We start from the raw sequence: 24982 nt of genomic DNA on the forward strand, positions 1-24982 counted from the left end.
TCCTTCCCCCTCCCCCCCTCTCTGTTTCACACAAACACACAAACACACCATGCACATACCATACAAATAAATAAAATTTAAAAATCCCAGCTTTTTGTAAGAGAATGATGGACTGAGTCCTGTTCCATCCCTTGTTAGCTGTTGCGTTTGAACTGTGGTGTCCATTTCTCACCTGCAGAACAGGGCTTGTTTCAAAACTTGTGTGGGTAGACTATAGCACCTTCCATGATGTCTGGTGTGTCATGGTGGTCACTAAGGTGTCCTTATAGAAGTGGACACCAGCACTGGGTTTTGGTTGGAGCTGAGTTTCTTTAGAGAGGGTTAACCTCTAAGCCAATGTCTTACTTTTTCTAAACAAACACTCGCCTTCTAAAATGATGTGGCTCCTTTGTAGGTTAGCATTAAACAAATGAATAATGAGATGTAATATGTGAGAAAAAGCATCCTGTGTTTTCTAGTCCTCAGTTACAGTTGCTCTCTGTGCCTACATGTCTTATTTTCCCCCTATTTTCCTGCATTTTCCAAGTGCTTGCTCAGATGCTGAACGATAGACCACTGTCCACTGGAGTCCACTGGATAATCTCTGCTCTGAGGAGCATGCTTGTCTTTTTCTCCACCTGACTGATCCCTTGGAGAAAAGGGTCAGAGTGCCCTTGGGTAGGGAGGCTTGGGCCTCTCAGGAGAACTTGTCTAAGATTGCTGTAAAAGCTGCTTTACAAGACTGACCTCTTCATTTTCTGATGTATTGCTATGGTCTTCATGGGCCACCAAGAGAGCAACGTTGTCACCGCTATTGATTTCATCACTCTGCTGGCTCTGGAACTGGATACAGTAAGCAGAGTCAAGTAAGACATAGTGTCTGAAGGTGTCTCCTGGGGAACTGTGATGGAAATCCAGTAGTGCTGTGTAATATACAGTATGCTCAGTGCTGATCGCAGGGTAGACCTAAAGGAGCAGAGAACTGTGTGAGAGGAGCTAAGGGGGCAGCAGGGAGGCTTCACAGGAGTACGTCTATACTTGAAGAATCTTGGCCATAGGGGTGGGAGAGGTAGGAATGCGTTCCTCTTACACTGGGAAGCCTTAGTGGGGATGAGGTGGGGCAGGTTGTTACCTTGAACAAGGTGTGGTATCCTGTCTGTGTTTGGCACAGTCATACCCAGATGCTTACTCAGCTTCCTTAGCTTCTGTGTCCATTCTCCAAAAAGGCCCTTTTAAATTTTATTTTCAAAAGACAGTGTCTTATGTAGCTCCAGTGGACCTTGAACTCACTGTGTAGACAAAATTGACCCAGAATATCTTGCGTACATGCTTTTGCTTTCCATGAATTTTAGGTGTGTCATCTATTCAGGACTGTTTCATTCCAATGACTTCTAATGCTTTTTTTTTTTTTAAGGTTTAATTTTTATTTTATGTGTACGGGTGTTTTGCCTCCATGTGTACCATAGGCATGCCTGGCGTCCACAGAGGCAAGAAGAGGGCATTGGATTCTCTTGAACTGGAGTTATAGAGAATTATAAACCACTCTGTGGGTGCAGGTATTCAATCCTGGGTCCTCTGGCATTCATAATTGCTAAGCCATTTCTCCTTCCCCTATTATTGTTTTTAAATTAAACAACCACCTGAAGTGGGTGCTAGGAACTGAGCTCAGGTCCTCTGGAAAACCAGTAAGTATTCTTAGCCACTGAGCCATCTCTGCAGCCCGCATTTCTTCTGTCTTCTATGTTTAAGATTATACATTGGCTGTTCAAATGAACTTCTATGAGAAGAAGACATGGGAGTAGAGCTGCCCAGAGTTCTGTGGGCTAGGAGGCCCAGCACCACATCTCAGGCTTCTGGTGACTTCTTCCACCAAGCTCAGGGAGGCTCCATATGCACAGCTTACTACTACATCTCATGCTGATTCTAGAAATTGTCCTTACATCATTGAATGCCTTTACTTCATTAAGATTTTGAAGAAATTGCTTTTGTATATTTAAAAGTAACACCGAGCACTTTGACAAGCTTGCTCACAGCCAAACCTGATAAGGTTGAAATGTGATGGATGAGAACTTCCTCATTCTCCATCTGGCCAGAGATAAAACAGACTCTCCGGATAGAGAGGGGTGATGGCCTGGATTTCATTTCTATGTGATGTTAAGATTTGAGGGATATTGTAGTTTTCAAATAATCCACTTTTAAAAACCAACCTACCTGCTCTGAGAGAGCCCTGATATGCAAAGGAAGCACTCAGCTCAGTGTTGGTCCAGAGTGCAAAGGAAAATTGCCTATTAGTGCGGAAATTCAGAGGCCTAGGAGACAGCATCCTACAAATCTTGGACGTAGTATTTACTGAGGAGCAAGGTAGAACTGGTGTATGATTGAGGTTTCCAAATTTTCACTGAACCCTGTTCTCATAGCAAATAAAGTAGCTGTACCTCTGGTGTGCTGAAGATTTCTTCTAATGGGAGCCTTTTGAACTAAAAGCAAATAGAAGTCTCTGTGCTCTTCTTCATCCCACACCTGCTGAGTCAGTTAGTTTCTGGGGATGCCCAATAACATGTGGTTACTTGACTCCTGTAGTAGTCGCCAAGGTTGGATGTTCTTAATCCAAGGGTTTCTTGGGTTCAGTCTGAAAAACCAGTGCTGTGAGTCAGGTGTGGTAGTGCCCATCTGTAATCCCTGAGCTTGGAGGGGCAGGAGAATCAGGAGTTCAGGGTCGTCTTTAACTTCATAGTGAGTTTGAAGTTAGCCTAGGAATCCATGAGATCCTGTGTAATCAGTGTGATGAGAAGAGTACAGTAGACTGGCTTTCATTAATATTGTATGCTTCACTAATTATCATATGCTAATTGTTCACATTCATGGGATTCACCAGGACATTTCCCTACATACATACCGTGTGTATCATGTATCATGTCTATCCACCTTTCTGTGACCATGTTCTCTCTAGCTCCCCACTTCACTTCCAGTTTCGGAGGAATCCCTACTTGAATTCAGGTCCTTTTTGTGTGTTTGTTTCTACGTATGGAGTGAACATTCAATGGCTGGTCATTCTCTGTGTGGATTTTTTTGAATGAAATTGAGGTCCTGTAATTCTGTGACAGGCTTTGGTTCTTTATGGTAGAATAGTACTCCTGTGTTACGTGTAAGTGTGTGTGTATGTGTATCATGTATTTTTATGCATTTATTGGGTGATGGACACTTAGGCTGATTCTGTATCTTAGCAGTGGTAAGAAGTGCCCCAATAAACCTAGGCTAGCAGATGTAGGAAGCACAGCTTAGAAAAAGCATTGGAGAAACAGGATTGTCAATCATGTGGACCTGTTTTCTTCAACGGAAGGAACTTAATGATGCCTAGACAGCTGGAAAGCCAGAGTGAAAAGTGGCCAGTCAACCTGGTGCTTCTTTTCTATTCTATTAGGAGCCGGTGTATACCCTCAATGTCCTAAGCTTTGTCTCTCAGTGAATAGAACACAGCCCCATGAAAGAGATCCTATGTACTTTGCATCTTTCACTAATCGAATCTATCTTGATATTAAGCTGATAGTTCTCAAGCTTCCTAATGCTGTGACCCTTGTGTTTAATACAGTTCCTCATGTTGTAGTGATCCCTGACCTTAAAATTATCTTGTTGCTACTTCATAACTGTAATTTTGCTGCTGCTATGAATTGTAATGTAAATGACTGATATGCAACTCCCAGGAGGGTTGTGACCAACTAATTGAGAACCATAGCTCTATCTTATCTCTGAGCTCTGTTTATCAGCCAATAGAATTCATTCCTAATTGTAACAGTCCTTCACTGGTGTCTTGCTACTTTGCAAGTGAATGGGATAGCTAGATCACAGGGTAGTTTTCAGGAGCATTTATTATCCTTTTGGAGTGTGTGTGTGTGGGAGCAATAGTCTTGCTAACTGGAGTGTGATGGTATCTCATTGAGGGTTTTTATTTTTAAGATTTTATTTGTAATATTAGAATACGGTTAGTCTGTGAGACATTGACTCCCGGGGAGCTGGAGTTGCAGGTGATAGTAAGCTGCTTGATGGAGGTACACAGAACCACACTTGATTTGGTTCTCACTTCTGGGAGAACTTAAGGTCTGGTTATTTTAAATCCATTTTTGATTCAGACTTTTGTTGCTGTATCCTTGCCTCTTGGTACTGCTTTTGCTGTATCTCACAGGGTTTGTGTGTTTGTTTCCATTTTTATTTGTTTAAGGAAATTTAAAATTTCTCTTCACTGTAATTTCCTTTCCCTTTAATTGGCTGACTGCCTCAGTTACCTGCTGTTTGCTCAAGAGAATGGAGTTCAGTTTCTTTGTGTGTGTGTGTGTGTGTGTGTGTGTGTGTGTGTGTGTGCATGCGTGCATCACCCAAGTGTACCTGCCATTGGAGACCAGAAAAAGAGGATGTCAGATCCCCTGGAACTGGAGTTACAGGTGGTTGGGTGCTCTTTAATTTGTATAATTTCTGAAGTGTCTGTTGGTTTCTATGTATCTAAGCTCTGTGTATTTCATAATTCCACTGTAACTAGAAAAGATACAAGAATACTTTTTTTCTAATTTGTAAAGACTAATTTTCTGACTTAACATACAATCTCTTCTAGAGAAAGTACAATGCATTAATGGAAAAAGATGTGTCTTTTGTAGATGTTGGGTAGACTGTTCTGCAAATATAAAGTTCATTTACCTACTATATAGTTTAACTTTGATGTTTATTTATTTGTAGACAATCTGCCTATCGAGAAGTGTCTGGTATTAACCCCCTCACACACATACATACACACTATTGTTTTGGAGCTATCTCTTACAGTAAGTGTAATATTTTATAAAACCAGATACTCTTGTATTAGGTGTCTATACATTTCTAATTATTAATTTTACTTTAAAACATTTATTATTATTATTTATATATGTGTATTGGTGTGTGTGTTGTACACCAGCGCTTTTGTAACTATACACTGTCTGGTGATCATAAGCTTCATTAGACTTTGCTTGGTTTAGAAGATCTATACTTTGGTTTCTGAGAGATAGCCTTGCTTGGACTTGACAGTTACTTTGTTCAGGTCTTAAAATATATCAGTCCATACCTTTAACAGATTTCTGGTAAAAAAAATTTGTTGTTAGTTTCAAGGGTTTGCCCTTAAATGTGACTTGATATTTTTATCTTGGTAGATTTTAAGATTTTTTTTCCTATTGTCTTATTCTACCATAAAGAACAGAAGCCTGTCACAGAATTACAGAACTTGAATTCATTCAAAACAAGCCACACAGAGAAAGACCAGCCATTGAATGTTCACTCTATATGTAGAAACAAACACAGAAAAGAAATTTAAACGTAACAGGATTAATGTTAAGTATAGTAAATTTAATTTGTCTGTCAAAACAAAACCCCTTACCCATTCTAATCTCCTAACAATAATTCTCTTAAACAATAAATTCTGAAGCTATCAAAATTGATAAAATGCCTAGTAATTCAAAAGATTTTTTTTTAAGTGTCAATAAAAGAGCTGGAGAGATAAATGGCTGTTCAGGTAAAAGGACACACTTTTCAAGAGGACCCAAATTCAGTTCCCATGTCTGATGGCTCGTAAAAACTTGTAACTCCAAATTCACTTCTGGCCTCTATGGGCATTGTACTTATGTAAACATAACACACACACACACACACACACACACAGTCAAATTATTTCTTTAAAAAAATGCCAGTGAGATCCAAGGTCATTTAGGTAAACAATTAAAATTAGGAAGACAATAGACAATATAAATGAGAAATTTTAACAAAAAGTGAATCAGAATTTTTTAAAGAAATAAATCAGATTTTTTGAAAGCCTTAACAGAAAGGTCAAGCAAAAGAAAGAATCCTGGAGCTTGAAGATGGTTCTTAAAATATCACAGTCAGACAGAAAAGAGAAGTGTGAGGCAGCATGAGAGGTTCCTGAGGCACCATCAAGAGGTCAAATGTCTGTGTCACTGGCATTCCCAACATGGGAGAATTAAAGGTAAAAGCGCATAGAAAAGCTACTCGATGAGAAGACAGGAAACTTCTTAATAGTAGGCAAACCGTGGATATCCAGATTTAATGACCTTATAGTATCTAAATAGATAGGATGAAAAAAATTCTTATCACACATATTATATTCAACCATCAAACACACAGGACAAAGGAAGAGCCACGAATGAGATACTCACTCTTGAGTTGTCCTCTGAAGTTACTGGCTCCATGTGCCTGGGGCAAAATCTTAGGGATGTAATTGAGAAACTGCTACCATTGCCATTGTGAAAGCTATGTTCTGAAGGAGATGCCATGAGAGGAGGAGCTGAATTCTCCTCATTCTGCAATGTGAACCCTTCTTTCTTCTGATCCATTTCCATGAGATAATTGCTCAACAGATTAGTGTCCAGAATATTCACTGGTCCTTCTTTGTTACCTAGAGAGAGGCATGGTACTTTAAGGCAAAAACCCAAGTTCAGAATTCTCTACTTTCCACTTTAGACCTATGAGGCCCAGCACTTGTAGGGAGGACTGACTTCTGTATTTTCTCATAAATCTTCCCTGCCATGCATGGCTTCTTAAGGAAGAGGATACAGGTGGCTTCATTAAGGTGGGCATGCTCTTTTCACCCTCCAAACAGTGACAGCAACAACAAAGAATTCAATACCTTCTGATATGTGATATCACAAATTGTACTTTGACTCTAATGTGGTTTTGTCTGTACACATCCTAGGTGAACTCTGGTGTTCAGGAGTGGTCGTCAGGGCAGGATTTGGGAGTTCTTGACCACAAAGAGCGTTAAGTCCAGGTTCTTCATCTCTCATGCACTTTACTAAGAGGAAAAAGATATTGGTTATTGTGCCTCAGCTGTAGCCTTAGCCCATCTTTTCGTTTAACCCAAAAGCCCAAAGTTCCTTCCTGGGATGGGAACCCCTCATGATGTAACTTCTGTCCAATGTCACATATAGTTGATTAGCAATTGAGCATTGATTTATGGAAAACTCTTGTCTTTTAGAAAGCACTCAAATATTGAAAAAGATTTGGGAGAACTACCAAGATAATCAATTTTTAGATCTGATTGTTTTGCCTCAGCAAGAGAGGCCATCTCCATGCCTCCCCTTAACATTTATTGTTCCTCCATGGGTAGTGAGAGCATGAGTCAATTGGCTGTCTTTGTGTTGCCATGGCAGCTGCTCCTCCTCAAGGCCACCTTAGCACACACATCCTCCTATTGTCGCCAGTCTCTTTGCTTTAAGCCTCCTCTCATTGCTGACCATATGAGTAGCTTAGACCCTGTACTGGCCATCCATTTGGAGAAAGGGTGCAAATACAAGTGCTAGAGACTTTTTAAAATTGACTTATGATTTGGAAGTATTGCCTAATGAGAGCCCATGATATCAAGTGTTTTAAAGCACTTTTGGCCTTAACAATTCTGTTGACATCATAGAATTTGGGACCACACTAGCTTGGTTTTCAATGTCAGCATTAAAAATTATATAAATCTTTTTCCATTTCTTAGTCTCTATGAGCATTATTTACCTTTCTGGGACAGTAAGATCTTTACCATTGTAGACAGTTATTAATGTTAGTGATCTGTCACATAACAGGGCCTTGGCCCATGCTTAGCTTGTAGCTGATAAAGAGTTCCATTACCAATACAATCATTGCAAGAAGAAGTATGATCCACATTCCACCCCACCTTTGGGCAGGGCTGCTAGAGAAGTGAATGCCAAATGCAGGGAATGCTTGATTGCATTTCCCCAACTCTGTTGCTGTGTAGTGATGGACTTCAAGAAAGCACCAAGCCACCACTGGGAGGCAAGGGTGGGAAAACACAGGCTCAGATGTGGAAAAGCCAAAGCTGCCGTTTCCTGAATTCTGGGCCTCTAGTCTCCACTGGAGAACTCCACAAAGAAGTCAGGAAGTCAGGAATGAAGTGTCAGGGGTCTCTGGGCCTGCAGTCAGGCTGGGCCATCACTCAAAGTTCTCAGACTTTTGGACATCCAGGTACCTGGGAGTTGTGGCAGAGCTGAGAAATGGAGAGGCCAACGAGCTGAGGGTGAGCCTAGGGTGTGTGTGTGGGGGGGGGCTCTGGCTTAGCTCAGCAGTGACTGTCCTCAGTTTGGCAGTGGTTGTGGCTGGGAGTGCAGAGAGGGCTTCTATGGTAGAATTAAGTTGTGGCTCTGTAGGCGAAAGCCTTCTCCATGTTCTCTATGATGGTAGTAGATAAGTTACAGTCCTTGGTTCCAAACTGTTTATTGATTGTTCATTGTGGAAAATGGATACATACCAACTTCTCAGGATGGAACTGAGACTAAATACCTTTTGCAGGAAGGAATTTCTGGTAAGGAAAGCATACTGGCTAAACCCTCAGGACCTCTAGGTACCTCATTAGCATGGAAAACTCTGTTCTGGCCTTACGTGACCATTGGTCACATTTCCTTATGTGGATAGTGTGGCACATGTTCCAGGCCAGGAATCTAGAAGGGAGCAGGAAGCCATCTACCATCTCAGGAGTGTACCCCAAGTTTCCGGGAACTCAGACCTGCTCCACCTAGCAAGCTTCCTGGCACCGTTTACTGTCCCACAGGGAAGGGCTTATTTTATTTTCTTGGGTTTCTTGACTTCCCTCCATGCCTTGATGATGCTGTGGGTCATATATGCCCCAATATGTACATACAAACATTCTGTGTCTCTCTCTTTACCCCCTCCCAACTTTTCTTCTCCCTCCCTCCCTCCCTCATTCCCTCCCTCCCTCCCTTCTTCCCTCCCTCCCTTCCCTCCTTCCCTCCCTCCCTCCTATAGTGTACCAAGAATGACCTTAAACTTTAGGTTTGTCTCCTTAATCTTGGGGAGTAACAAAACTTTGTGTCCTTTATAGAATGTGGAGCAGGCCATTTTCATGTTGTAACTCAGTTTGGGGGACATGTGCAAGAATGTGGAATACTCTAGTAGACTTTATCACATGTTCTCCTAGATGGCTGAATTAAAACTCTAAAAGCAAATGATAAAAGAGAATAGAATAATTACCAGACAATTACATACTAGAACTTGAAATATGGGTCTGACAAGTGTTTAAGGGAGAGAGCTGAACATAGGGATTGGTATAAGTGTGTAGTGCTATGTATACGGAGAATGCACACTTACACAGCACGGAGTATGAATAGTTAAAGAATTGCAATACCATTTTGTACCAAATAGACTGCAAAGCAATTGTAATCCAAATATGGTGCAGGCATAGGAATGACTAATCGCTTCAGTGAGTAAAGGTGGGACAACTGGACAGCCAGAGGGTGGAATTAGATCTTCAGTTGGTTCTATATTAAAAATGAACTCAAAACCAGATGTGAAACACTGCAGGTAAATTTTTTGACAGTCGTTCTGGGCAGTGGTTTTTCCTGGTATATGACCCTGAAAGCATGGGCTGCAAAGCTTCTGCCAAGCAAAGGAAGCAATTTAACGGAGGAAACAGACAGCCATATTGCTGGGAGAAAGTGTGGTCTAAGCCACATATCTCATGAGCAGTGGTAAGCATCCACAACATTTAAGAATCAAAACAGTGTAATTGCAAGAAAACTAAAGGGAAAAGGACTTGATTAGACTTCTGAGATGAAGACATACGAATAGTTACTTTATTGAAAACAATGTTCCACATTCCTATTCATCATGGAAATGCAAATTGCAACCACAATAGCATATCATCACCTTGAAGCTGTTACAATGGCTATTACCAATCGTATGAAAGATAACGAATGCTGGAGCGGAGGCAGAGAAAGGGGACTCCTGTGCACTGTTGGTGGGAATGTAAATTGGTGGAATCGTTTTGGGAGAACAGTATGAAAGTTCCTCAGAAAATGAAACTAGAATTATCTTACGATTCAGTAATTGCGCTTTTGTGTATACATCTCAAAAGGATTGAAGTCAGTAGGTTGAGAAATCTCCACTTTCCTTTCTTGTCACTGCAGCACTATTGACAGCTGTCGAGAATAGAAGGAACCTAAATGTTTATCGCCTGCTGTATGGATAAGGAGAATGCACACCCAGCACTCACATGATGCCTGCATGTGTGCACACACCCACACACACATAAATACTATTCTGCCATAAAATGAAACTGTCATTTATAACAACATGAATGGACCTGGTATGTAAACAAGCAGAACCTACAGAAGTGGAGAGTAGAATGGTGCTTCCTGGAGGATGGGGGATATGTAGAGAAGTAGAGAGAGGGGTTTACCAGAGGGACAGAATGTCAAACAAGAGGGATAAACTCTCCAGATCTATTGTATGGCATGCCAAATATAATATATTTAAATTTTTAATATTACTAAAAGAACAAATTCTAAATGTCACTACAAGAGATATTTAAGTGACAAGCTTGTTAATTAGCTTGTTATACTTGTTCCATGGTATATGCATATATCAAAACAGGACATTTTACCTAAAAATATGATTATTTACTAATTAAAAGGAATATCTTAATACTTACAACTAAAATAAAATTCTAAAAACAGCACATTCTTCCTAAGGTAGCGTACAGATTTATTGTGATTTTATTTTGTGTGTGCATGTTATATGTATGTGTTCATGGAATCATGTGCACAAGCGCAACAGTGTATGTGCCAAAGACCAGAGGCTGATGCCAGGCATCTTCCTCTGTTACTTATCACCTTATTTTTATTTATTTATTTATTTATTTATTTATTTATTTATATTTTTTTAAATCAAATCATAATTTTTACTTATTCACACAGGGGTTATAAACACAGAAAGGCAGGATGTGGGGAAGGGGATGACACTGGAGCTTGGGTGTTCTGGGGGAGTACAGGTATCTTTCAGAACAGGGTATTGGCTGGGTGAAGGTTCAGGAGACAGGTCACTATGACTCTGCCTATGATTCACTTGTCCTTATCTAAGTTGGTACTATCCACTAAGGCTACCTATTTACAAGGTCTATGACTACTCAGGCTGGTAAATTTCCACTAAAGCTGCCTGTTTATAATAGCTTATAGCCATCTGTTTAAATGTTTTTCCACAGAGACCCAAGACTTTGTGTTAGCATGCATGTATGACAGGCCTATTGCTGATCTTAGGCCTATGGCTGATTTTAGGCCTTCAGTGTATAAACAGGGCTGCCCCTGACATCTCCTCCCTTCTCTAAGTATAGAAGGGCTGTGGCGAATCTAAACTTGTGAAGGCGGGGATAGAGGCCTGACCTACAGTATTTGAAGGGGACCTTGTAATGGCTCCAGTCCCCTGTCGTTGTCCAGTGAGGCATGAGGGCCATACCCATCGTGATGTCTTTTTCCTGGAGAGGGGATACTTTTGACATCAACCCCTATGCAGTTATTATCACCTTATTTTTGAGATATAGTTTCTCACTGAATCTGGACCTCTCTGATTCCCCCAGGCTGGCTAGTGCACTCTAGGAATTCACTTGTCTCTGTGCCTTTTTCCCCTATCCCTGAGGTTAACTAGAACATGTGCCTGCATCTAACCTTTGCAAACGTACTAGTGACCAAACTCAAATCTTCCTTCCTTTTCTCTAGTTCCATTGTGATTTGAAAGAGATCTATTTAAGTAGCTATCTTAACATTAAGATCTCCATTGCAATTTTTTTTTGAGTGATCCTTCAGAGTGGTGTGTTGGGTGGGTTTAATTAAGTGGATTGGGATCATTGCATTACTACAAAAAAGACCCAAAACTGTGCTTTGGTGTAGATGTGAACTGAAAGGGTTTGCAACCAGATATCAGCCAGTTGTACCTTATTCACTGTGATCACAGGTAAATTAGCTTCTCCCACGGTTATATTGCTGTGAAGAGATCGTGACCGTGGCAACTCTTATAAAAAGGAACATTTAATGGGAGCTGGCTTATAGTTTCAGAGATTCAGTCTATTATCATCATGGCTGGAGGCATGGTAGCATGCAGGCAGACATGCTGGCAGACATGGTACAGGAGAAGGAGCTGAGAGCTCCACGTCTGGATCTACAAGCAGCAGGAAGAGAATGCCACATTGGATGTGGCTTGAGTACCTGAGACCTCAAAGCCTGCCCCTGTGACATAATTTCTCTATCAAGGCCATACCTACTCCAACAGGCCACACCTCCTAGAAATGCCACTCCCTAATGACCTGTGGGGACAATTTTTATGCAGTCCACCCCAACCTCTTACTCATTAAATGGCAGGAGGGCTGGTGTGTGCCTCAGTAGTAGAACACCATGAGACCCCAAATTCTGTCCTGTATCTTTACTTATTTTATTTATCTTACTACTCATGCTTTACTTCATCTATCCAGCTCATTGCCATTTATTGAGTGCTGTTTTGGTTATCTATTGCTGTCTAGTAGATCATTCCAAAGTTGGTATCTAAAATAATAACATTATTATTATTATTATTATTATTATTATTATTATTATTATTTTGCCAAGAATTTGGGCAGGGCCCATCTGGATGGTTTTCTGCTTTTCTTGGCTCCCACTCATGGTTCTCATTTCTAGGGCAAACGACTCTTATGATTGGTACCTTGTTGGAGATCGGTGGAAAATTAAGCTGAAGTTATCAGTTGTCGTTCCTGCATTTAGCCTCACCAGCATAAGAGAATTAGGATGGCCATGCCTCTTAGATGTAGGACATTCAGGCCACCAAGAGAGTGCCCAAAGAGACCAGAGTTAGAAACTTCTGGGCCTGGGCCAAAAATGGCCCAGTTCTTTAGGTTGCAGTGGTCACTACATTTCTAAGCGTTAAAAAAGTAGAGGCATAGACTCCCTATCTCTCCATGGGGGAAATCAAAGAGTTTATGGCTCTGTTTAATCTGCTACAGTACCTTTTCTGTGATTGATGCCATTATAGGAGTAAGAATTGGAGAAGTAAACAAAATATGATCTGCTCTTACGGGACTGAAAAGTTCACACTGTGTTAGCAAGTGCTACAGGAAGAGATGGTAGAGGGAAGAGGTGTGGAGGGAGGGAGGTAATGAAGATTGGAGGAGATTGATACACCTGCAGGAGGTGTGAGGGGCAGCTCTGAACTGCAGACTTTGGGTACAAGCATGAAGCTTATGAATTGAGTACATACCTACTATGAAAGAGCCACAGCAAGACAGTCTGTTGTCAGAGCAGAACTAGTGGGGTGAGCAGCAAGCAGAGAGCAATGAGGTAGCCAGGGTTCTACTGGGAGTCAGATGGGGCTCAATACCTTTGTTTTTGAGAGCTAGGGAGCTCACTAGGGAGTCTTGGCTGGCCTGGGACTTAGTGTGTATTTCAGGCTAGCCTCAAATTCAGAGTTCTGCCTGCCTCTACTTCCCAGCTACTGGGCTTAAAGACTTGTCCAGCCACACTTCCATCATAAGTTTTAAAGATTAGATAGATTAATGTCTGGCACATTGTCTGAGACATGGTAAGTGCTGACCACAATCGCTGGGCTCCATTGATCCTGAGTGTGGATCATCCCAGGTCCTCCTCATTGCATTGCCAACTTCTCAGTCACAGTTGCTTCTCTGGCCCCAGTGTGTGTGCTTGCCCTGGCTAGAAACAGCAGCAGGATCCCAAGGGAGAGAGATAATGAAGTCCTGTCGATTGGACAAGTGACTCCTGGCTCTTCTGTAATAGCTTTAGCAAGGCAGATACACTTTACCCTGGTAGGTACTCTGATGTGGAAGAATGGAATCTGTGATTTAAGTGCCCACCTTGGGTCCTTTTTTCTAAATTTTTAATCTTCATTTAACTTTTTATGTGTATGTTTGCTTGGCATGCATATGTGTCTGTGTACTACTTCCATGGATGTGCCACATAGGCCAGAAAAAGGCATCAGATCTCTGGGAATTGGAGTTACAGATGGCTGTGAGCTGCCATGCTTGGAATCAAACCAGGACCTCTAGACTAACTGCTTTTAACTAACTGCTGGGTCATCTTCTCTCTAGCTCCCCGAATCTTATATGATTGTCTTAAGGGATCAGCTTTTATTTGAACTGCTCTGGAAAATGTTGCCATTTCCTAGCTAGCTTCAGCAGTTTGCAGGGATGGGGGTAGGGGGCAGAACAACAACAAAAAGATAGTATAAGCCACCTATACACACATGGGGTGTGAAGGAAATGCAAATTTAAAATCAGTTCTGAAGGAGCCTGTCCTATCAGTTCTATTAGCAAATACTTTAGAAGCAACTACTGACAAGGCTTTGGGACGGGCCTCTAGTGCTTTGATTGTTGTACTTGTTTTCCTTTTGTCATTGTCTCTTTGGAAAAATCTTCAAAATATGTGTATCTTTTGACCTAGAAATCCCTCTCAGAGATTTTTTCTGAAAAAGCTATAATAAATGATACCCACAGCAATAAAACATAGCAATCTGTAATAACATGTTATGTGGAGGTTCACGTAGTTGGAGCCTATGAGGATGCAGTGCATCAAATTTTGCTATATTTGTAAAAATTGGTAAATGAGAACATTGTGTAGAATTGGTTTTTGCTTGCTTGTTTGTTTTTGGACACAGTCTGGCTCTGCAGACCTAGTTGGCCTGGTACTTTCTCTGAAGAGCAGGATGGCCAGGTTAAGCCACCAGACCAGCTTTCTTTCTTTCTTCTTTTCTTTTTTCTTTTCTTTTTTCTTTTTAAATTGTTCTTTTTTCATCTTCATTATTTAAATTCTGTATGTTCTTTGTAGGTCATGATGTAATATAATAAATAAAGATGGAAAAAATTTCAAACCAAAGTTAAAATAACGTAAAAACTCTCAGCAGGTGTAGGAAGTCTAAAAGAAGCAGCCACAGCTTGAACATGGCTTAAATTGTTGGCAGGACTAGCGTATTCATCATTATTCTGTTACCGTTGCTTTAGCATTACAGCTGGGTCTGTGTCTGGCTTCTGCATCCACACGTTTAACCAAACTTGAGTAGAAAATTGTGTCTATATTAAACACGTAGAGACTCTGGTCGTTGTTCCCTAACAATATTATGTGACAGATGTGTAGAGCATTGGCATTGTTCTAAATATAGCAGTCTGAGAATGTGGGGAGATTCTATGCAAACATTATACTATTATAGGAAGGTCTTGAGTATTACTTTTGGTATCTCTCGAGATCCTGAAATCAATCCCCCAGGGACACTAAGGGACAAATTTGTATATAGAATTAAAAACAAACATCTGACCAAAAAGTCCTTAACTCCCTCTAGAATTGAATTTTGCTTTACTTTTTAGAGAAGTTCATGATGCGTTTGTGGTCTTATTTTGGATTAAGGATTTAAGATAACCTCATCTTAGATATTTGATTACAAAATACTTTTTTCTTCAAATATTTGGGTGTCCAATTTTGTGATTGTTTACAAAATGATGATTGTCTGATTTTATTATTTTTTTAGTTTACAGATGAGTATCTCTGTAAAAATATATTTGTTTTTTTCTTATGTAGTTATTTGTAATGAGGGGCAGTTTATGCAGGAAAAATTAAACATTAAAAAAAATCACAAAAGGAGTTCTCTAGGCACGCTGAAAGGTATTTGACTTCATGTTGCAGTTACAGCAGGACATCACAGTACAGATTCACAATCTTAACTGTTCTGCAAGTCAGAAGTCTGAAATAGCTCTCACCAAGTTGAGGTGGAGGCTGTTCTGGGGTTTGAGCATTTTTCTTGAAGGTTGCGGATTCTCAAGGCTGACCAATTTCTGGCCCTGTGGGCCCTTTGCATCCTCACTGCTAGCCATGGTTGTAGAGACATCTTCTGCCATCTCTTGGAGTCTTCAAGGGCTCTTGTAGTTATATTGAAGTCACCTTGGTAACTCAGGATGACACATGTCCTTTAAAGTCAGCTGATTAAACAGCCTAAATTTCATCTGTTAGCTTTATTCCTTCTTGCCCTTTAGGGATTGGAATGGCAACATCTCTGAGGGCATTTACTCTGTAAAAGCACCTAAAAAAATTTTTTTAAGTGTAAAATCACGCATTTCCTCACCACTACTGCGCATGTGCATCTGTGTGTGTGTGCTTGTTTGAGTATGTACACACTCGTATGTTTGGGGATTGAACATGAGGCCTTGTGCATTCTAAGCCATATCCCCAGGACTGATTGTGGTATTTTGATGTATTTTAATTACTTGTTTATCTTTATGAAAATCCTATTTTCTTCCCTCAGTAATGGAAAATACTGGTTGGTTCTCTTGGATATGCTTACTGTAGTTCTTGATCTCTTTCTTCCTCTTGGGTATGAAAAGATGTCTGGGTTCATCTTTGATCCCCACCTCAAGTCTACAGTTAGTCATCCATTCTTCTGAGATGCACTTTTGTGTGTCCCACAGTTCTCTGGAGGACTTGGTAAAACATACAGAGCCGGGTCTACTCTCCAGAGATCTGCAGCATTAGTTGTGAGGATGCAGGTGATGCTGTTTTAGGAACAGCACTTTGGCAAACACAGAAAAAGCTTGTTGTTTTGGTGGGGAATGATTGAGAACACAATGCAGATGCCAGGAGAACATTGATGCTGGCCCTTCTAGGTGGAAGGAAGGAAACAGCTCAATGTAAAGACATGTGGCTAGCTTATGCTCTGATTTCCAATGAGTTTAATTTGGTTTCTGTTTGAGCGCTTGTCTATTGTGTTGAAAGTCCTAGAACTTAGGAGATTAATAGCCACTCATTGATAAATACATACTAAGTACATACATGCACTTCAGATTACTACTACTGACATTAGTATTTACCAGACAGTTACCTAAAATAGTTTAATATGTTTCCCCTTCTCCTTTGCCCACGGAGAGATACCTCCATAGGAGTGTGCTCCGTACTCCTTCCTCAGGTTGCTGAAACAGCTTCTCTGTTTGATTACCTGTCAGTGCCATGCAAGGTCAGACTAATTGCTTGCTCTGTTTTTAATTTTAGGGGAATTTTAAAACAGATTATTGTGTAAAAGTTGAAATGATCATATCTGTAGAACTAGTTCTGTCTTTTTTTTTTCTTCTTTTTTTTCTGTCTCTTCTGTCCAGCTTTCTTCTTTGTCTGATGGGCAGCCATTAGCTTGTGTTACCGTGAAATACATGGAAGTATGCTCTCCTCTCTCTGTTCTTCCACCTCTACATTACTATGTCCTGGAGACTACCCTGGACATCTTCAGAGACCCCATTCCTTTCTGTGCAGTTTGAGTATCCCTTGGTGAGACTGTACCACAGCTTATTCCTGTTGGTGAACATCTGTTTAGTTATAGTCATTTGCTTTTTAAAACAATCATCCTCACAAGTCACCTCACATGTGTCTGTTGCAAGCAATCTTACTGTATATTTACTGTATATTTTTTTCCTGCTGCTTAGAAACTTCCTGCCAAGTGAATTTATGTGTTCCTGTGAGCTTTTATGACCTTTTCTGATTGCTTGCATTATAGAATTTCAAGGAAGTAGAAACTTGGAAAAAGGAACGGAAGCTTCTATTGCCCCTCTGCTCAGGTGTTCTGCTACTGTTCTGCTGTTTGCACTCAGAGTGCTCCCTTAGTTGGCTAGGCATGCAGGGAATAATGAGCATTGTATTTCACACACGGCTTGATTTTGGTTCATCTTTACTCATAGTTGTGTTTCTAAAAATATTGTCTCTTACTTTTCCTCCATTTTAGGCTGCTTGGTTTTCTGTTTTTTCCACCATTATAAATAACACCATGCATGTAAGAGCTTCTCTAAATTTGTAATGTCCTGGCAATGGGTTTCTGTAAAATTCTAAATGAGAAAGAAGCTTCTATTTGTTAAATACACTGATCAGCTTGTTCTCATCTTAACTTGGGATGTGAAGCTAGTAAAAAATTGTCACCTGGAACTCTTTATCAAGTGAATCCCATTTTTCTTCTCTTTCTTACTCTAGGACCTTAGAAATGAAGTTGAGAAACTACGCAAGGAAGTGAGTGAGAGGGAGAAGGCTGTGGAGAAGCATTACAAGAGTCTTCCAGGCGAAAGCAAAACAAAGTTCCAGACTCAAGATCAAGTGGTCAGAAGTCTAACAGAAAGTGCCAGTCAGGAGGACCTGCTGCTTCAGGTACCATACCATGATTTCTTTTCCTTTGCAATGTAAATCTCTTTAGTTTATTCTGAACTCCAAAAAGTTTTCCCTTGAGACAGAGTTTCATGCTGCCTGGCTGGTCTCAAACTCACTGTGTAGCTGGATACCTTTAGTTTCTGGCTCTTGCCTCCACCTTTGGACTATTGGCATTCAAGGCATGGTCCATCACTGCCCCTGTAACAGACTTCATGGCTCTTCTTTTTTTTTTTCTTTTTTTTTTAATTTATTTTTTCTCAAATCATAATTCATTCACACAGGGGTTATAAACACAGAAAGGCAGGATGTGGGGAAGGGAATGACGCTGGAGTGTGGGTGATCAGGAGGAATACAGATATTATCAGAACCGGGTATCGGCTGGGTGAAGGTTCAGGGGACAAGTCACTATGACTCTGCCTATGACTCGCTTGTCCTTATCTAAGTTGGTATTGTCTGCCCAGGCAGGTCTATGACTACTCAGGCTGGTAAATTTCCACAAAAGCTGTCTGTTTACATTAGCTTATAGCCATCTGTTTCAATGTTTTTCCCCTGAGACCCAAGACTTGGTGTTAGTATACATGTATGACAGGCCTATTGCTGATTTTAGGCCTATGGCTGATTTTAGGCCTTCAGTGGGTAAGCAGGGCTGCCCCTGACATCTCCTCCCTTCTCTAAGTATAGAAGGGCTGTGGCAATTCTAAACTTGCGAAGGCAGGGATAGAGGCCTGACCTCCAGTATTTGAAGGGGACCTTGTAATGGCTCCAGTCCTTCTGTCGCTGTCCAGTGAGGCATGAGGGCCATACCCATCCCGATGTCTTTTTCCTGGAGAGGGGATACTTTTGACATCAACCCCTATGCAGTCAGGCTTGTCCCTCAGGGAACCCAGATAGATATTTTTATCTTTTATTTATATTCCCTTGCAGTGCTTAGCCTCACAGCCTAAGCAAGAATTCAGATCGCCAGTCAGAGGGGGTTCTGGGTGGCCGCTCTCTGCTTGGTCTAGGGGCAGATGTCCCCCTTTTAGGTTGGGTGGAGATGGGTTTTGGAAACACCCTGTATAAAGTAACAACCTCATCTTGAGTCTCGTGGTCCTCCATAGATAACTTATGATAATGTATCTGAGTAGGTTTTGCTACCAAATTATTTATCTGTTGTATCACAGAGTTAGTTCACCTATTTGAGGGCCAGGGACCAGCAGAAAAAAGCAAAAAGAACCCAAATAATGGTCCTAAGATGGGAGGAAATAGGGTTGACAACCTTGGAGAGGCTGCAAACCAATTCTTGTACCAGCCTTCATCTGTCTCTTTCTCTCTCTGATTTTTCTTAGGGCCTTCACTACCTGTTTCATGCTCTCTTTAACCCTCCTTGTGTCTTGTCATGTAAAGGCAACCTTCTTCTTTAAGAGCTGTACACAGTCAAGAGCTGTACACAGCCTTTTCTATTTTACTAGAGTAAATCAAGTCCAATAAGGATCTTTGCGATTTTCGGAGGTCTCTTCAGACGGCGAAACCAGGGATTTCTTCAGATTAGTGATGTCAATCTCTAGCTGTTTGATGTTCTTGTCAGTGGCCCTTCAAAGGTCTGAGTAGTATAAGTTCGGAGGCCAGCATCTGGATTAGAACTTCCAACAGCAGACATCACGGGTGATTCATTTTTACCTGGAAAGGAAAAAGAAGGGAATTCTCAGGGAGATTTCTCTTCCCTGGATGTAAATTGTTAATTCATCGTATTTATGGTTGGGCCTGGCTTTGTGGGGGTATCTATTTTTTTTATTAATCTTTTTGGTAGCCAGTTAGCTGTGCCTTCTGTGGTATCAGACAGGCATATCAATCCTCGCCCCCATAAGGGAACTGGGTCTGGGCCATTCCCTTTAAGGGTAAGAGGGTCCTTCCCCATATCTGTGGCAAAGTTTTGTTGGTCTTGGTGGTGCCAGAGGCAGTCAGCAGCAGATTTACCATGAGCTTTCAGCTTTAGAGAGATAAAAGTGAACAAGGCATGATGGAGAGTATTTCAGGGGGACTCCTTCTGAGGGGGTACCATTCCCCCTCTTTTGTTTTTAAAGCCAATTTTTCAGGTTTCTTGTTAAATCTGGGCAGAAGCGCCAACAGTCGCTCCTTCCACACTCATCGAGAGTCATGAAGACCCTATTTAAGGATATATAAATCTATATTAATAATCTTTTGTCAAAGGACTGTTATAGCACCGCCGACAACTAATCAAACTATATAATATATCGATTAGTAATAGCTTCTTCTACTTTTTGTGAGATTACCTCTCTTTTGTGAATTAATTGTTGAGGAAAATTAGGATTTACATCTCTCTTGAGAATATTGAACAGAGACTTAAATTCTTTTGTGGAGAGCTGAAAATGGGATCTTAGCCAATTAGCAACTCCTAGACACTTTTGAAATTAATTTAAAATAAGTAAACTCTCTCTCTCTCTCTCTCTCTCTCTCTCTCTCTCTCTCTCTCTCTCTCTTTAGACCCTTTATCTGTGTGTTTTTTTTTTATTGGATATTATACGTATTTACCTTTCAATGTTATGTCCTCTCCCATTCTCCCCTAAAACCCCTTTTCCCATACCCCCTCCTCCTAATTTTTGTGAGGGTGTGCTCCAAACATCCTCCCAGTCCCATCTCCCTGCTCTTGAATTCCCACATAGTAGGGGATCCAAACTTTTGGGAACCATGGCCCTCCACTTTCACTGAAGTCTAACAAGGTCACCCTCAATTCCCTATACAGGTGCATGAGTCCCTCCCTTTGTGCTCTCTGGCTGGCGGTTTAGACTTTAGGAGCTCTGGTTGAAACTTTTGATACTCCTTCTAGAAAGGACCAAAGCATCCACACTTTGGTCTTCCTTCTTCTATGTGAGTTTTATGTGGTCTATACGTAGTTTCTTAGAAATTGTGAGCTTTTGGGCTAATATCCACTTATCAGTGAGTGCATACCATGTATGTTCTTTTGAGATTGGGTCACCTCACTCAAGATGATATTTTCCAGCTCCATCCATTTGTCTAAGAATTTCATGAACTCATTGTTGTTAATAGCTGAGTAGTACTCCATTGTATAAATGTACCACATTTTCTGCATCCATTCTTCTGGTGAAGGGCATCTGGGTTCTTTCCAACTTCTGGCTATTATAAATAAGGCTGCTATGAACATGGTGGAGTATGTGTCCCTGTTGTATGTTGGAACGTCTTTTGGGTATATGCCCAGGAGTGGTATAGCTGGGTCCTCAGGTAACACTATGTTCAGTTTTCTGAGATACTGCCAGACTGCTTTCCATAGTGGTTATACCAGTTTACAATCCCACCAACAGTGGAGGAATGTTCCTCTTTCTCCACATCCTCGCCAACATGTGCTGTCATCTGTGTTTTTGATCTTAGCCATTCTGACTGGTGTGAGGTGGAATCTCAGTGTTGTTTTCATTTGCATTTCCCTGATGAATAGGGATGCTGAACACTTCTTTAGGTGCTTCTCAACCATTCGAGCTTCCTTAGTTGAGAATTCTTTGTTCAGCTCTGTGCTCCATTTTTTAATAGGGTTCTTTGATTGTTTAGAGTCTAATTTCTTCAGTTCTTTGTATACCTTGTATATTAGCCCTTTATCAGATGTAGGGTTGGTGAAGATCTTTTCCCAATCTGTTGGTTGCCGCTGTGTCCTATTGACTGTGTCCTTTGCTTTACAGAAGCTTTGCAGTTTCATGAAGTCCCATTTGTCAATTCTTGGTCTTAGAGCACAGGCCATTGGTGTTCTGTTCAGGAACATTTCTCCTGTGCCTATGTGTTCCAGGCTTTTCCCCAGTTTCTCTTCTATTAGTTTCAGTGTGGCTGGTTTTAGGTGGAGGTCCTTAATCCACTTGGAATTGAGCTTTGTACAAGGAGATAAGTATGGATCAATTTGCATTTTTCTACATGCTGACCTCAAGTTGGACCAGCACCATTTGTTGAAAATGCTGTCTTTTTTCCACTGGATAGTTTTAGCTCCTTTGTCAAAGATCAGGTGACCATAGATATCGGGGTTCATTTCTGGGTCTTCTATTCTATTCCATTGATCCTCCGGCTTGTCTCTGTTCCAATACCACACAGTTTTTTACCACTATTGCTTTGTAGTACAGCTTGAAGTCAGGGATGGTGATTCCCCCAGAAGTTCTTTTATTGCTGAGAGTAGTTTTCACAATCCTGGGTTTTTTGTTATTCCAAATGAATTTTAAGATTGCTCTTTCTATCTCTGTGAAGAATTGAGTGGGAATTTTGATGGGGATTGCATTAAATCTGTAGATGGCTTTTGGCAAAATAGCCATTTTTACTATATTAATCCTTCCAATCCATGAGCATGGGAGATCTTTCCATCTTCTGAGATCTGCTTCAATTTCTTTCTTCAGGGGCATGAAGTTCTTGTCATACAGGTCTTTTACTTGCTTGGTTAGGTTCACACCCAGGTATTTTATATTATCTGTGACTATTGTGAAGGGTGTCATTTCCATAATTTCTTTCTAATCCAGTTTATCTTTTGAGTAGAAGAAGGTTACTGATTTGCTTGAGTTAATTTTATATCCAGCCACTTTGCTAAAGTTGTTTATCAGGTTTAGGAGTTCTCTGGTGGACGTTTTGGGGTCACTTAAGTATACTATCATATCATCTGCAAATAGTATCCCTTTGACCTCCTTGTGTTGCCTAATTGCTCTGGCTAGGACTTCCAATACTATATTAAATAAGTAGGGGGAGAGTGGGCAGCCTTGCCTAGTCCCTGATTTTAGTGGGATTGCTTCAAGTTTTTCTCCATTTAGTTTGATGCTGGCTACTGGTTTGCTGTATATTGCTTTTACTATGTTTAGGTATGGACCTTGAATTCCTGATCTTTCCAAGACTTTTATCATGAAGGGGTGTTGAATTTTGTCAAATGCTTTCTTAGAATCTAGTGATATGACCATGTGGGTTTTTTTTTTTTGAGTTTGTTTATATAGTGGATTACATTGATGGATTTCTGTATATTGAACCAACCCTGCATTCCTGGGATAAAGCCTACTTGATTGTGATGGATAATTGTTTTGATGTGTTCTTGGATTTGGTTTGCTAGAATTTTATTGAGTAATTTTTCATCAATGTTCATAAGGGAGATTGGTCTGAAGTTCTCTTTCTTTGTTGGGTCTTTGTGTGGTTTAGGTATGAGCGTAATTGTGGCTTCATAGAATGAATTGGGTAGTGTACCTTCTGTTTCTATTTTGTGGAATAGTTTGTAGAGAATTGGAATTAGGTCTTCCTTGACGGTCTGATAGAATTCTGCACTAAAACCGTCTGGTCCCGGGCTTTTCTTTGTAGGGAGACTTTTAATGACTGCTTCTATTTCTTTTGGGGTTATGTAGATGGTTTATCTGGTCTTGATTTAACATTGGTAACTGGTATTTGTCTAGAAAATTGTCCATTTCATCCAAATTTTCCAATTTTGTTGAGTATAGGCTTTTGTAGTAGGATCTGATGATTTTTTTAATTTCCTCAGTTTCTGTTGTTATGTCACCCTTTTCAGTTCTGATTTTATTAATTTGGATACTGTCTCTCTGCCCTCTGATTAGTCTAGCTAAGGGTTTATCTATCTTGTTGATTTTCTCAAAGAACCAACTCCTGGTTTTATTGATTCTTTGGATAGTTCTTTTTGTTTCTATTTGGTTGATTTCAGCCCTGAGTTTGATTATTTCCTGCCATCTACTCCTCTTGGGTGTATTAGCTTCTTTTTGTTCTAGGTCTTTCAGGTGCATTGTCAAGCTGCTAGTGTATGCTCCCTCCAGTTTCTTTTTGTAGGCACTTAGAGCTATGAATTTTCCTCTTAGCACTGTTTTCATTGTATCCCATAGATTTTGGTATGATGTGTCATCATTTTCATTAAATTCTAAAAAGTTTTTAATTTCTTTCTTTATTTCTTCCCTTACCAGATTATCAAGGAGTAGGGTGTTGTTCAGTTTCCATGTGAATGTGGGCTTTCCATTGTCTTTGTCATTTTTGAAGACCAGCCTTAGACCACGGTGATCTGATAGGATGCAGGGAATTATTTCAATTTTTTTATACCTGTTAAGGCCTGTCTTGTGCCCAATTATATGGTCTATTTTGGAGAAGGTACCATGAGGTTCTGAGAAAAAGGTATATTCTTTTGCTTTAGGGTGAAATGTTCTATAGATATCTGTTAAGTCCATTTGGTCCATAACTTCTGTTAGTTTCACTGTATCTCTCTTTAGTTTCTGTTTCCATGATCTATCCATTGCTGAGAGTGGGGTGTTGAAGTCTCCCACTATTATTGTGTGAGGTGCAATGTGTGTTTTGAGCTTTAGTAAGGTTTCTTTTTTGAAAGTGGGTGCTGTTGTATTTGGCGCATAAATATTCAGAATTGAGAGTTCATGGTGGTTGATTTTTCCTTTTACAAGTATGAAATGTCCTTCCTTATCCTTTTTGATAGCTTTAAGTTGAAAGTCGATTTTATTCGATATTAGAATGGCTACTCCCACTTGTTTCTTAGAGTCATTTGCTTGAAAAATTGTTTTCCAACCTTTTACTCTAAGGTAGTGTCTGTCTTTGTTGCTGAGGTGGGTTTCCTGTAAGCAGCAAAAAGCTGGGTCCTGTTTGTGTATCCAGTCCATTAGCCTATGCCTTTTTATTGGGGAATTGAGTCCATTGATGTTAAGAGATATTAAGGAGAGGGTGTTGTTGCTTCTTGTAATTTTTGCTAATAGTGGAGACATCGTTTGTGTGGTTATCTTCTTTTGGGTTTGATGTAAAAAGATTATTTTCTTGCTCTTTCTAGAGTATGATTGCCCTCCTTGTATTGGAGCTTTCTTGCTATTATCCTTTGTAGTGCCGGATTTGTGGGAAGATACTGTGTAAATTCGGTTTTGTCATGGAATATCTTAGTTTCTCCATCTATGATAATTGAGAGTTTTGCTGGGTAAAGTAGCCTGGGCTGGCATTTATGTTCTCTTAGGATCTGTATGATATTTGTCCAGGATCTTCTGGCTTTTATAGTATCT

General features: G+C 40.4%; 1 protein-coding gene across 4 annotated transcripts in view; it reads left to right on the plus strand.

Annotated features, from left to right (window-relative positions):
- Positions 1-24982, plus strand: part of Cdk5rap2 (CDK5 regulatory subunit associated protein 2) — a 185866-nt gene that overhangs the window by 60073 nt on the left and 100811 nt on the right. For all 4 annotated transcript variants that reach the window (XM_028754629.1, XM_028754631.1, XM_028754632.1 and 1 more), the window contains exon 13: positions 17796-17966. In XM_028754629.1, the coding sequence (XP_028610462.1) occupies positions 17796-17966 (171 nt within the window). The remainder of the gene's footprint in view (positions 1-17795; positions 17967-24982) is intronic.

Source organism: Grammomys surdaster, unplaced genomic scaffold (assembly GCF_004785775.1).
Source record: "Grammomys surdaster isolate TR1022 unplaced genomic scaffold, NIH_TR_1.0 126029, whole genome shotgun sequence".
Classification (NCBI taxonomy): Eukaryota; Metazoa; Chordata; class Mammalia; order Rodentia; family Muridae; genus Grammomys; species Grammomys surdaster.